The sequence below is a fragment of the Notechis scutatus genome, chromosome 3 (genome assembly GCF_049901735.1).
Source record: "Notechis scutatus isolate UNSWTSFEM ecotype Mainland chromosome 3, rNotScu1.2, whole genome shotgun sequence".
NCBI lineage: Eukaryota > Metazoa > Chordata > Lepidosauria > Squamata > Elapidae > Notechis > Notechis scutatus.
The window spans coordinates 75,866,431-75,880,844 of NC_142011.1; the positions used below are offsets into that span (position 1 = coordinate 75,866,431).

At 33.0% G+C, this 14,414-nt stretch overlaps 1 protein-coding gene across 2 annotated transcripts in view; it reads right to left on the minus strand.

Moving 5' to 3' along the window:
- LOC113419171 (vitellogenin-1-like) overlaps positions 1-13,983 on the minus strand; it is a 56,323-nt gene extending 42,340 nt beyond the window's left edge. For both annotated transcript variants that reach the window (XM_087960496.1, XM_026678445.2), the window contains exons 1-9: positions 13,934-13,983; positions 13,661-13,681; positions 13,384-13,535; positions 11,272-11,526; positions 7,690-7,851; positions 2,444-2,601; positions 1,756-1,900; positions 1,464-1,609; positions 1,199-1,364 (exon numbers count right to left, since the gene is read on the minus strand). In XM_087960496.1, the coding sequence (XP_087816622.1) occupies positions 1,199-1,364; positions 1,464-1,609; positions 1,756-1,900; positions 2,444-2,601; positions 7,690-7,851; positions 11,272-11,526; positions 13,384-13,535; positions 13,661-13,681; positions 13,934-13,973 (1,245 nt within the window). In that variant the 5' untranslated portion in view covers positions 13,974-13,983. The remainder of the gene's footprint in view (positions 1-1,198; positions 1,365-1,463; positions 1,610-1,755; positions 1,901-2,443; positions 2,602-7,689; positions 7,852-11,271; positions 11,527-13,383; positions 13,536-13,660; positions 13,682-13,933) is intronic.
- Positions 13,984-14,414: the final 431 nt, after the last annotated feature.

Sequence of the window (14,414 nt, forward strand, 5' to 3'; positions counted from 1 at the left end):
TTACAAAGCAAAAAGTTTGCTTCTTCTATTTAACATGTGGATCTGTAACATTGATACTAGTATACACAAGATCACAGTCAGCAATTAAAGATCCAAATATAAAGCAATTACGCTGCTTAGCATCTGTAAAATTGTCTAAGGTGTTTGTATCTTACCATGTAAGATATCTTACAATGTATTATCCCAATATTTCCTGTAAGAACCAATCAGGACCACTTTTTCCCCATCGCAGATGAGTGGCTTGCCTAAAGCCCTGATTGATGAGTTTATGACAAGGCTTCATTTAAACAAACAAACAAACAAACAAACAAACAAACAAAAGATAATCTGTCTCAGTTTCCTGAGCTGACACAGATATAAGTCAGCAAAGTATTTCCAAGATCTGATAAAGAGACTTGAATACAGTAAAAACAATTTCGGGACAAATTCTCTGCTATATTTGCAGCATTTTGAAGAACATTCCATTAGATGGTGTCAGTGCCCCAGGCAAGCCTGTCAATAATTACAGACTTATACATGGAGAATCTCCATAGTTTGTTTGCAGAGCGTATTATCATTTTAGAAGGATAGAATATGAGCTTCTTTAAAGTGACAGCTTTCAGATATGTTAGAATTGCAGCTCCTATAGTTTCCAGTCAGCATAGTCAACAGAATGTGCTAAAGCCAATTTAAGAATAAAGCAGAATAAGCTCTAACCATATATCCCCCCCCCCCCATATATTGTATAGCACTCAGGTTTCTGCATTTCACCTTGCAGTCTGTCTTAGCAAGATAGAAATTCATAATTTGGTCTATGAGGATGGAAGTGAAAATTCTAATTGAGTTATTAGGAAAGTTTTTGTTTTAGATGAGTTGGTTGACCCAATAGCCTTATAGATAATCCACTACAAAGGCTGAGTATGGAAGCTGGGAAATATGGTTCAGCAATATATCCAATGCAACAGCTTTGGCATCTGCAGAATTTCACACAGGCTAGTATCACTCAAGATATGGAGAGTGAATTTAGAGGCTAGAAGTGATTTGTAAATCTGTGGGAAAGCCAACATGCATGCATTGCCACATTTTAGAGTTCCCCTCAATTATTCTGTTCAATCTTCCATAAACAGAGGATCAGTTGTAAGTGTACTACTGCTTATAATGTGTGAACAACTTTAACACTATCAAAATAGCAACAGCAAGAACCACAGCAATATTTTACCATAGCTTCTTCAATGACTTCTTCAGATGCATTGGAGAAATGGAAGAAGACAAGCAATGTTTGGGCTGCTTCAATCATGGTGACCTGTTGTTGAACCATTTTGTGCCTCACATATTTTAGCCCTGTTGAACTACCTGTAGTAGAGATTAAATCCAAAATGATGGGTCTGTGGAAAAAGGAGACATCATGTTTGAACTGTGATTATTTGGATTTAAATATCCAAATTTGATCTTCAAGAATAAAATAACTTCCTGTTTTATCTTACCTATATATTGCCTGGCCATAATAGCGGTCAAACACTTCAGAATAATTAATTTCATTTTCTGTGCGCAAAAGGTTGACCAGATGCAGAAATCTTGTACTGTCTTTTGGGAGATTTTCATTTGCCAGGTAATGCAATCCATCCTCAATCTGTTGGATAAGAGGTTTATTTGGGGGAGGGTGTTTAAAAAAGCAATCACTAAACTCCAAAACATTTTCGGATATTGTTTCAGCACTGAACCAAGAATATTTACATGGAAGCAAAAACCCATTTACATTCTAACCTTTAAGCTTACCTCTTTGTTTCTGTTCTTGATTTTTGGTAATGGAACAGGAAGTGGAAGACTATCTTTAAAAGTATATAAAAGTGGCCTGTGTTTGTTCAAGTTAGAAGGTATTTGCGGCAAGCGGCTATGGGCTTCAATAAGTTCCAGTTTCTGCCTAAAAAATGAAGACACAGTGAAATTAAGAGAAAACAAATTATGAGCACTGGTTAGGATTTTGCCCTTGGTTACCAGCTGGTTTTTGTTTTGATAAAAAAAAAATCTAGGCACTTTGATACTGGGCTCATCTTTTAATACAAACGGTGCTTGATCTCCAGATCATAAAATATTGCTGAAACTTCAAAACTATGCTATTATGACATTTAAAGTTGGTTGAAAAAATATTCTGTATAATATTATAAAGTTTTTCAGGCTGATACTGAAGAATGTTAACTTGCTCTCTTTGAATCTGGACAGATGGTTTCAACATGACCCTTCTCATTTTACTGAGAATATTTGTTATTGGATAGATAATGATCAAATAAATAAAACAAAATATTTCATTTTTATAGCTAACCATAATATTCTATGATAATTTGGAATTTAACAAATGCAATTCCAGAAATACAATGGAATAGATGTTAACAGGGTAGGTAACCAGATACTATAATAAAATAAAGACATTTATAATTTTGGAGCAATTATAATATAGTTGTAAGACCTGGCCTCCATTATGACACTTTCTTCTGTTCGTTCTCTGAATGGTGAGAATTGCTGAATTTCTTGAGTAGTGGCTTGTATGATTATTTTCTCATCCCTTTCCTTCAAATTCTTTATTCTGTAGTTGTATGTACTTGTGCCTTGAAAATTCTTATTTTTCTTTACAAAAAAAATATATGAAAATGTTATTAGAAAGCAATTTATGCAATAAAAATGATAGAATGACTACTCATACAATAAAATACAGCAAGTTTGTTTGGATACAGTTAACAATAACAGTTGGAAGCAGGCAAACTACATTCCCTCCAGAACAAGGGAATCTGCATTTTATATGACAAACAAATTTAATTCTTATATTGTCACTTCCTTGAACATGTGAAGAATAGGAAAATGGCTTTTATCTGATCTCTTTTTGTGTTATCTGCTCTGATGACCAATAGAAACAGTGGTGAACAAGATGAATATGGAAAATCAATAAGTAGGAATCAATGGAACATTTTAAAAAAGAAATAGATTTAGAGTATCTAAAGAAAAAAGAATGTGAAAAAGAGAGTCTGCTTGATTAAAATGTGCTGGTATCTTGAATATGAAAATCAGTTTACTATTTTCGCATAAAATTGTTCAAGTTTCTACATGTTTACTTAATGATAATGATGTGCTATCAAGTGAATTTCATCTCTTGGCATCCAGAAGAATAGACCTTCTCAAGGATGATGAATCCTAAACTTGCCTTCAAGTCTTCCAATGAGATAAATAGTATAGGTAATTTTTGACCATTCATTTAATGACTGTTCAAAGTTTCAGTGGCATTGTCTTCCATAGCAACAGTCAGTTAAATTTGAGACAACTTTCCCGTGTTTTTAAAAGTAGTTTCATATGGTAGCATGACTGAACTGTGTCAAATTACCTTAATCAAACTTATAATTTAACAAAGTTTGAACTGTACATGGAGCGTATGGGAATTTATTCCCTTTACATTGTATCTCCAGTTGCACTGATAACAAGCAATCCATTTATTCAATGGAACATTGAATTTTGTAATATACCTTGCAGGTGCAAAGTGGAAATCAAAGGAGAATTGCTAGAACTATCTTTTGAGTTTAGCGAATCATATAATCATATAATCATGCCTATGTAATTTAATACACACAATATAGTTCTCTATATAGGCTTCCAATTTAACGAATATGTTTCCCATGAAAATAGCTGAATGAATAACTCTTTCAAGATGCCAGTAATGTTCCTGTTCGATTAGACAAAAGACAATATCTATGTTTACTGCTGACTGGAAACCCCTCATGAACTTTTTGCATAAAAGAGAAAAAAACAAGAATTTATGATCTAAAGTTTTGAAGATTAGGCAAAATAGATTATAGAAAGAAGAATGGTGTAACTTTAAAGAAAGAGGTAAGTTGTATTTATAACTGCTGTAAAGAAGATTCGAAGCTATTTCTTTATACATTTTTTATTTCTTTTCTACTTTATTTCTTTTTCCCCTTAGGTTTGCTTTGCTATTTCTTCCTTGTTATTTTTTCCCTTACTCTGTTTTAGTTTATATTAATACTTACTCTTGTTTTTAAATCTTTCATTAAATTTATATTAAAAAAGGATGTCAGGGACTTCCAGTTTGAGCCTCTTTGCAGACAGACCGAAACAGCAATCGTGCGCGGTTTCGATCTGTGCTTGCCGCTGGAGTGCCCCGAACCAGCTGGTTTCGGGGCTAAACCACCCCATAGAGGTGGTGAAGAGGGGGGAGACTGCCAGCAGGGTTGAGGAGAGCCGCATCTCTACTCCTCAGCTGGCCATTACTCCCTTTCCCGAAGGCGGTTGCAGCGGTGGTCAGAAATGGCCACCTCAAAGAAGAACTCGACTGGAAAAGAATGTGCAGGAGGAAGATAAGAAGAGAAAGTTTTGGTTGACTGGGTTAAACTGCAAAAGCAACAACTAAGGTACCCTGGAATTTAAACTAAAAAAAAAGTAACATTGTTCCCAAAGAAGATTTTGAAGCAGCGAAGGAGAGAGAAAAGGGAAAGGAATTGTTTTTCTTCTTCTTCTCTCCTTTTCCCTATACTGACAGCTAAGAGATCTAAATAAGAAATTGGAAAAAAAATCCACTTTGACATCAATAGGCATTTAAGCTGAAAATAAAATGTCAAAGGGATAATAAAGATTTCTGGATACTTAAAACCTTTTAAAAGCAGGAAAGGAGAGAAAAAGAATAAAAAGGCAGGATCTGGAAAAAAGGGAGGAGACTGCCTGGAATTAAAAGGAATTTACAGTAAAACCTCAACAAGACTTCTAAAAGATACATTTTAACTGAAACTTGGCTACAAAATAGTAGAACCCCAGGAAGAGAAAGTGGAAAAAAGAAGCATGAAGAAACAGCTTGGGAGTATTTGGATTATTTGGTGATCTCTGGATTTTTGGTTATTGCATTTGAATGACTAAAATCAATCGGGTGGTTGTTTAAAAGTGTTTTAAAATGGCACTACTTTTAGATGAACTGAAAATGGAACTTAAAAAGTACAAAGAAGATGCACAAGAAGGGAAAGGTTCTTTTGGCTTTGTATTTCAATTCTTAGAAATGGAGATCTCGAACTATGATAAACAACAAGAAATGCCTGCAGAACAAGAAGACTGGGACAAAGAAGAAGCCATCTTTAATGAACAAGTAATTTTATGTGGGGAAAAAACGGAAAGGGGGGAAAGAGAATGAAAAGTTTAAGATTTGAAAAAACAACCAAGAAAAGGAATAATAACTTGAAAAATAAGTATAATATTAGAAAGCAACAGAAGAGAGGAATACAGAAGAGAGAATTAGAACTAGAGGGACAAGGGGGTAAAAAGGGGGTAAAAAGGGGAGGGAGAAGAAGAGAGGGAAGAAGGAAAGGAAAAGAAGTTATAAAGGACAGAAACAAGATATGGAGAAACAGGGCCTATTTAGAGATAATGGGTGAAAATTTAATTGAAAAAGGGATTCTGCAAAGGTACATAAGATAGTATTGTTATATTAGAAATAGAAATAATTTTAGAAAATATGAAACAATATACAATTAAAATGATGGATAAAATAGTTATTGTAATCTAGTGAAATGTTTATTAATAAGTAAATGAAATAAAATGAATGAGAAGATTGAATTAGGAAAGGATGGGGACATTTTAATTATTTAATGTTTTATAAAATATAAGGGAAGAGAAATAGGGGAAAAATTAATTACGGAAAGCTTATAAGTGTTCCCAAGGAAGTATGATATTTAATTGAAAAGTAATGTTAAAGATGTTAAGACTTTAATGAATATTAATGATAGAATTGAATTGGAATGGAATGAGTGTTTTAATTACATATATTTATAATCACTTTTTAAGAATAATAGTGTGTATTTTAAGAATGTACCAAGCAGAATTCGATTGGAAGTTATGTATTATATTGAATGTTATAACCTCAAGGTATATATTGAAGCTTAAATTAGAGTTGAATGGATAAAATTAAAAGATATAAAGGTGTCATACTCCAATTAGTAACTACAGGAGAAAATTTGTTTAATGAGAAAAGAAAATATGAAATTGAAACAGGACAGACAAAAGTATAAATATAATGATTTGAATTGTTATGAGATAATTAAAATAAAATTGAGAAAATTAAGAGAGGAGAAAAACTATGTAGAAAATGTAAAACAGTAATAAGATATGGAATAGAACATAAAAGTGAGCATGAAATTGAGTTTGTGTCTGTATGAAGAAGTGTAACCCGGGACCATGCTATTTTCAAAAAAGATGTTTTATTTGTATTATGTTTTTTTTTGTGAAAACCCAAATAAAATTTTCCAAAAAAAAAAGGATGTCAGTAATGTTTAATTGACATAATTGATCTCTCTCTCTCTCTCTTTTGCAATTTGTGATTGCACATTAAAATGGGTCAAACCAAGTAATGAATTGTAATAACCAAAGACTAGTAACACGACAGAATTGTGTGCATATAAATAGCAATGAATCTGCCTGCATACATAAAATGGCTTATATGTTTTATATCTAAATATGTATAAACAAATTTATACAAATTTTCAGGACAGTTATCTATGTTAGCAATTAGAGAAATAGAACTAGAAATGAATTATGTAATACAAAAAACTGAGTTTGCATACAAGCCAGGGAAATGGTTGGCATTTGAATTATGAAAAGAAAAAGATACTCATACAAGAGGGAGCAACTGTATTAATGGATAGTCTGGTCATGAAAAAAACCCATTTCATCAATATTATTCTAAGTTGTATAAAGTAAGTGACACTTCTCTGGGGAAAATAGATGAATACCTAGAATTTTGGCAAGAGGAATACAAAATAAAATCAAAGGAAGAATGGATAGCAGAGGGAAATAGTTGCCAATGGTTTTCTTATTTACAGTTATTAGAAAGATTTAAAGCAGACAAGTAGTTTATGGTTTTCAACATTGTAGGATTGAGTCTGAAATGAAATTAAATGCCAAAGTGTATCAATATCTATTGTAATATAAATCAGAAGAAGAATGAGCGAAATAATGTATGATAAATTTGCACCAAGACAAATTCCTTGTGTGTCCAATCACACTTGGCCGATAAAGAATTCTATTCTATTCTATTCTATTCTATTCTATTCTATTCTATTCTAAAACGGGCTAAGCATTTTGGTTACAATACACAAATAGATGGGAAAATATATGGTTGAAAGAACTTACATTATGTTATAACCTTAAAGAGGATTTTTATAAAATGATTTATTGTTGGTATCTGTTACCAGAAAAATTGTCTAAAATATATAAAGGTATTTCAAATTCTTGTTTGAAAGATGAAAAACAAGAAGGAATATTTTATCATGCTTGGTGGACATGTAAAAAAGTTAGGAAATGCTAGATTCAAATACTGTACATACACTGATTTTCACGATTTTAAATATTAATGTACAAAAAAAAAACTTCTTTTGGGATGAACAGTTGGGAAAATCATGATTTTTTTTTTTGTGCAGGATTATTTTCTGCACAAAGATGGAAAGGTTCAGCAGTGATTTTCATTTCTTACTTCACATTAGTTTGTATTAGTTTTTATGTTCCTTTTTAAAACTTCTAATAAAATTATAAAATTATTTATTAAAATTGTTTGTCATCTTCTCTATATTTCTACAGCTTTAACATGTCTTTAGCATCTCTCTCTCTCTTTCTACACACACACACACACACACACACACACACACACACACACACATTAATGGTACTGACCTGTCTGCAGAACTCACATGGAATAACATATGGAACACCCACAACTTTTTTAGCCATGTTATCACAAGTAGTTAAATCTTTGGATTTGATCATCAAGAATTCATCTGGTTTTTCAGTGTTTTGAAGGAGGTATGTGGTGTCACACCTACCTTCAATGCCATTCTGCAAAATAAATAAATAATAAATGAATAAATAAATAAAATATTAGTATATACAATACAATACATACAATATAAAGAAAAGGTAGCTATGAAATGTATCAATTCACTTGGGGAATTGCATTCTCCTTTCTAATTCCTAATGCCTTTGATCAAGTCATCCTCCTCCTCTTCCTCCTCCTCCTTTTTCTCCTCCTCTTCTATTGTGCCAAACCTTTACAGTAGTAAAAACCTGGCAGGTTCCTTTGGAAAGTTCTTTATTCATTTTCAATTTGGCTTATTTTATATAAAGCATAATTTGGAAATTTTTAATAAAAAAACCCATGGCCAAATAATCTGATCAATGAGAATTAAACCTCAAAAGCAAGACATTTGAGAGCTAGAACTGGCATATTATCCTTAAAAACCCTAATCTACAATTCACACATTCCTGTGTTAGAAGCCTTGGAATTGTAGATGAGCAGATGGGCCATGAAAGCAGCAATAATTAGCTCACTTGCTAAAGAAATGCGATCTTTCTTTCCTATATTAGCAGAGTTCACTCAGATATCTAACAGTATATCAATTTTTTTGGTATTCATCAAAAGTGAAACCTCAGTACGTACCTAGAATTTCTACTAAGTTTAAATTTGTTTTTTCCTTCCCCAAGGCAATTTCAACCTAGACATTTCCATGTGCTTTATACTCTCCATTAGCTTAATGAACTGCTATTCACCGTTCCACATTGTAGCAATACCTTCACATAATTAGCCCGATATGAAATGAAAGAGGAAGAATTTGCATTGGGAGGCTGTTATTCAAAAAATCTACATTGGACCTTCCAATGATTTCCCCCCCTTTTCCCCCCTTCCTAAAAACAAAAGGCCTATGAATGAATTCTTATAAGCAGAAATGCCACAAAGCAATATGACATTTTATGTGGAGAAAAGCAAGGTTTTACACCTAGGCAGGACAAACCAAAGGTACAAGTACAGATTAGGTGAAACCTGACTCAAAAACAGTAACTGTGAAAGGGATCTTGGAGTCCTAGTGGATGATCATGAGTGAATATGAGTGAGCAGCGTGTAGCAGCAACCAAAAAAGCTAATGTAATCCTTGATCGCATAAACAGAGGCATAGAATCAAAATCATATGAAGTATCAGTACCACTTTATAAAACCTTAGTAAAGATCACACCTGGAATACAGTTTTAGTCACCACATTTCAAAAAAGGTGGGAAAAAAAATGCAGAGAATAGCAACTAAGATGATTAAAAGCCTGGAGACTAAAACATATGAAGAACGGTTGCAAGAACTGGGTATGGCTAGTCTAGAGAAAAGAAAGACTAGCGGTGACATGATAGCAGTATTCCAGCATTTGAGGGGCTGCCACAAAGAAGAGGGTGAGCTGTCAACTTATTTTCCAAAGCACCAGAAGGCAAGACAAGAAACAATGGATGGAAACTAATCAGGGAGAGAAGCAAACTGGAATTAAGGAGAAACTACATAATAGTAGGTTAACAATTAACCAGTGCAATAGCTTGCCTTCAGAAATTGTGGGTGCTTCATCACTGGAGGTTTTTAAGAAGAGACTAGTTAGCCACTTGTCTGAAATGGTATAGGGTCTCCTACTCGGTCAGGGGGTTGAACTAGAAGACCTCCAAGGTCCCTTCCAGCTCTATTCTGATTCTTAGTGATCAATATAATAGACTTTTTTTGAGCACTCTTTTATTTGTTCATTAGGGACTGTATATGGAATAGTATCCTAGATAATTTAGATATTGTGGAATATAGCCATCAATAAAAACAATGATCCTGATTTCAACTGATTTAGACTAATTTAACCAGAGGAAGATATGATCTAAACAAATAGCATGGATAGTAAGTAAAAAAAAATATACATTTCGGAGATCAAATATAGTCAGTAGACAGTAGGAACCAAATAAATTCCCAAAGTACAACATTCCTGTATTCAGACAGTTATTTTATAAGATAAATTAATTATATTCTGAATTTTCTACAAAAATAATTGTCACTATCAATATCAGTATACAGTTAAGATATTTAGTTTACATATATAAGTAAAATTAATTTAAGATTTTATTATGAGCAAAACTCAAATTTTGCAGATTTATTTTGTAGAAGTTGAAGAAGAACTGTCTTCTTTTAGCTCTACCAGCAAGTTATTTCAAATCTGTATGTATATATGTATGTGTATATACAGTATGCCTGGATACATACATACATACATACATACATACATACATACATACATGGAGTGGGGGAGGGAGGGAGGGAGGAAGTAGGACCATAGTCCAACACAGAGGCAGAGTCATTGAAGGTCCCAACTTTGTGTGCAAATTCCATTGAATTTAATAAAACTTAATAATCCTTTATTTCTATCTATGCCTTAGATAGGCATAAGATTGCACCATTAAAATTTTAGTGGGATTTGAATACATATATTATGCTCTGGGCTGTGCTCTAAATATTGGTTTTCAAAACTTTTCAGGATGAGGAAATTGTACATTTCTGGAATCTTCAATCCAGAAGCCAAGCTGTAGTGATAAAAATTGGTCTGTCCTTCAGTGAGCATTTTCACTCCTAGTCTCTCATGGACACAATCAACTTTTTACAGCACCCTAGAGCAGAAAAACCTTGCTCTCACTATATGATTTGAAGGTGCAATTTGGAAGTTCTCATTGATGCTAACATCAATGACTACACAGTAACAGCTGTGGATCTTCATTTTGGGACAACCACTCCAAACACAGTGAACGTAAAGTTGGTTGCAGATAAAGACATCATGTTGATCTTCAAAATTCTTGCCTGGCCCAGTAATGTTGCTTACAACCTCAACAGAATTGTAACTGTGTTATTGGACAAAAGGGAAAGCAGAGGGTCATAATTGCATTTTGTATGCAATTAGGTCCTGCATAAAAATTGTACATAGCAATGTTTTATCTGTAAATGGCTTTTTCTGTTTTAATTGCAATAATACTCACTCAAACAACTGTTTTAAACTTAATGTAAACTGTTCTAAACTTGACTGTAAAAAATACAATTTTTAAAATAGAGTTGTCAAGTGTGGAATCCTCTACCTGATTCAGTTGTCTCAGCTACAAATGTTCACAGTTTTAGTCGCAAATTGACTTTACTTCATTATTGACCTTACTTCATATTTAAGAGGTCCATAAAGGGGGCAACCCATTTCATGTATTCACAACTATGTATACACTTATACTTATTATCTTGTAAACAATTGGCAAATCAAATCAAATAAATAAATAAATAAATAAATAAATGTATAAGTGCACTAACGTGCCTATTGTCCTTGGCATTTTATTTTTATATTATCGGTGTTTTCACTTTTGTCTGACAAATTATAAATAAATAAAATAAATAAATAATACCACACCACAAATAAAACTGGAATTATGATTTACCTCTTTTATATTATATGTTTTTTGGTCATTCCTGATGGTATTTTCATATAAATTCAAAATTCCTTTGCAGAGGTTTAAAGCAAATTCTGAGACATGGTCTGGAACCATTATGTCATCGACATGCCCATTTCTGTGTTGAAATGTAATAATTAAATTCTTCAAGTGTTTCTGAAACACTGCAGTTAATTTGGGTGATGAAGCAAACTTGATCCAGGGATATATGCCATTGTAATCCAGTCCTTCAAAACAATCAACCTGTCATACAAAGACATTAAAAAATCGTACATAGTAAAATTTTATTCTTCCTAAATCTCCCATCTATATTTAGGAAAAAACACCTTTGAAGAAAAGAAGCCATAAATTCTCTCTATGTGCATATTAAAAATAAAGTGATATAACACTACTTTAGCATTAAAATCTTAATATTTATATAAAATGGTGCAGAAGTTATGTAAGTCAAGAGCTCATTGTTCCAAGACAGATATAAAACTTATGTCGGTGTAGATCAGATATCTCCAAGGTTCTCAGAAGAATGCACTGTTCCCTTACAAAGGCAAGGGAAAAGAATTTGGAGTTTAAATCCTGGAGTATAGGCAGATCTATAGAAAGGCAGGAAACAAGGCTGCTGTGTAGACAGGGCTAAATTTTTGCCTAAAATAGATTTGTTGTAGCCGAATCATATGTGAACGCCTTCTTTTGAACAAGCCAATTTCTGAATAAAGGATACACACTTCTGGAAAGTCAGAATTTAGACTAAATCTGAGAACAACTAAAGAAGGTAAAGTGTTACTTTTGTTGTTCAGTTGCTAAGTCTTGTCCAACTCTTTCTGATGCCATGGACCACAGCACTCCAAGCCCCCTCATCCTCCAGTGTCTCCCTGAGATTGCCCAAACTCATGGCCACTGCATTCTTGACACTATCTAACCATCTCATTCTCTGCTGTCCCCTTCTCTTTTTACCTTCAATCTTTTCCAACATTAGGGAAAGACACAATTAATAAACCCAATTAATGCTATTTCACAGGCAAGATTGTGAATCAGAGGGTTGGAAAGGATTTCCCTTCCTTGAACAAGTTAGCATAATTTCTAAACCAAATGTAGTCCCTCAACTCCCCCAAAATGCAGTAGATACCTTTTTTTTGATATTGTCCATCTAACCACAGTGGCATGTTAAGACTGGAGCAACTGATATGACAGGGAAAATTAAGATGTATATGCTCCAGAGCTACCCAAGACTGTCAAATGTATTTGGATTGTAATTTCCAGGAATATTCAACCAACAATATGACTAGGAATGGAAAGACCTTCAATCTCTACATAACTGAAGTCTACTTCATGAATATGTTAGCCTTAGTACTAGAAAAAAACATCCTTCTTGAAAGTAACCAAATGATAACTGAAGAAAATATGAACTCTTTATATGACTACTTATCTGGAAATGAGAATATCATTTTACACAAAAGAGAAGCAAATAATTGTATAAAATCAAATCTTTTAATATAGCAGACAATATAACACTTGCAAAAAAGGAGTAAGTTTGGTCCGGCAGTTAAAATGTCAGGTTAGGAGATTGTGATTTCCAGTCCTGGCAGAGATACAACTATGCCTATGAAACCAGCTGGCTCACCTTGGTCCAGTCAATTTCTCTCTGTCCTAGGAATCAGGAAAAGTAAAACCAATTCTGAAATATTGCCAAGAAAACTAGGGAGACTTATCTAGGCAATTTACTAACAAAAAATCAGAAGCATAAAAAAAAACGCTATGTAATGCCTTTTAGTAGTAAATTTCATTCTGCAAGTAATGAAATAGAGTCACATGAATTTAAATATTTTTACTTGCCCAAAATGAAAATCATTTAATGAAGTAACTAATGTTTTGGGAAAAAAAATAGAATTAATCCAGCGAAAATAACTATGGATCTGAAATTATACTTTGCATCTTTTTAGTTTTATTTAACTATAATTATTTAATAAAGTGTGATAAGGCATCTGCTGTAGATCAGGAAATAAAGCAGAACATGTATTCTAAATTGGAAAAATTGATGTCTTTTTTTCCTCTTCCTGAACATATAAACAGCACAAACTCATTTTCAAAGTGGTTTTCTTTCCTTACCTTTAGAAATTTCCGGTCTTGCTCAACTTTTCCAATTTCTACTTTACACTTAGCTTTTAGTCCAGCACTTGAATAGCCATCTTCGGATATTTTGTTCTGAACTTCAACTTCATAATCATACACTAAAACTTTATCAGCACTGAAAACTGTTTCTGTGAAAATTCAAACACATGTTAAGATAATGTGTGGAGAATATACTGCTACATATCTATAGACTCATGAATTGGCTTTTAAAATTCTATATAATTAAATAATGCTAGGCAGGGAAGATACTTACGATCAGTTTTTTGTTGGCAACCTGAAAGATAAAAATAGAAGTAAAAATGCTTTTATTTCTGAGGAAAAAAGTATATCCCATTGTTTAAAATATAGAGGTATAAGAAACATAAATGGGTTGCAGGGATTTTGGATTAATGTTGCTGTAGTCATACAGAACTTTTAATGTCTCCATTAACGTGCAAAAATGTTTCCCTGATTTGTTCTGATGAAAGTGGACTAGTCTCTTTAAGGTTCTAATTCTGAAACATTATAAATCAAAATGCTTACTTACCCGCAAGGGTTAATGCCAGTGCTAAAATTATAGCTTTCATTATGAGAAGGGAAAGTCAACCAGAAAGTGCAAGTACCTGCTTTATAGAGAATCATATTTAGTCACATGACCATCTTGGAAAAGTTTTTTTGATGAGTAAGCACATGTTTAGTTTAGTATTGATTGGCCAAACAAGAAATAGTTCTTGATGAGAGATAAGAGATGCTGATGTCACACAATCATGCAATAGCTTTAGCCAAATCAATAGAGTAGAGTAGAATAGAATAGGATAGAATAGAATAGAACAGAACAGAACAGAACAGAACAGAATAGAATAGAATAGAATAGAATAGAATAGAATAGAATAGAATTCTTTATTGGCCAAGTGTGATTGGACACTCAAGGAATCTGTCTTGGTGCAAATGCTCTCAGTATACATAAAAGAAAAGATACATTCATCAAGAATCACAAGGTACAACACTTAATAATAGTCATAGGGTAC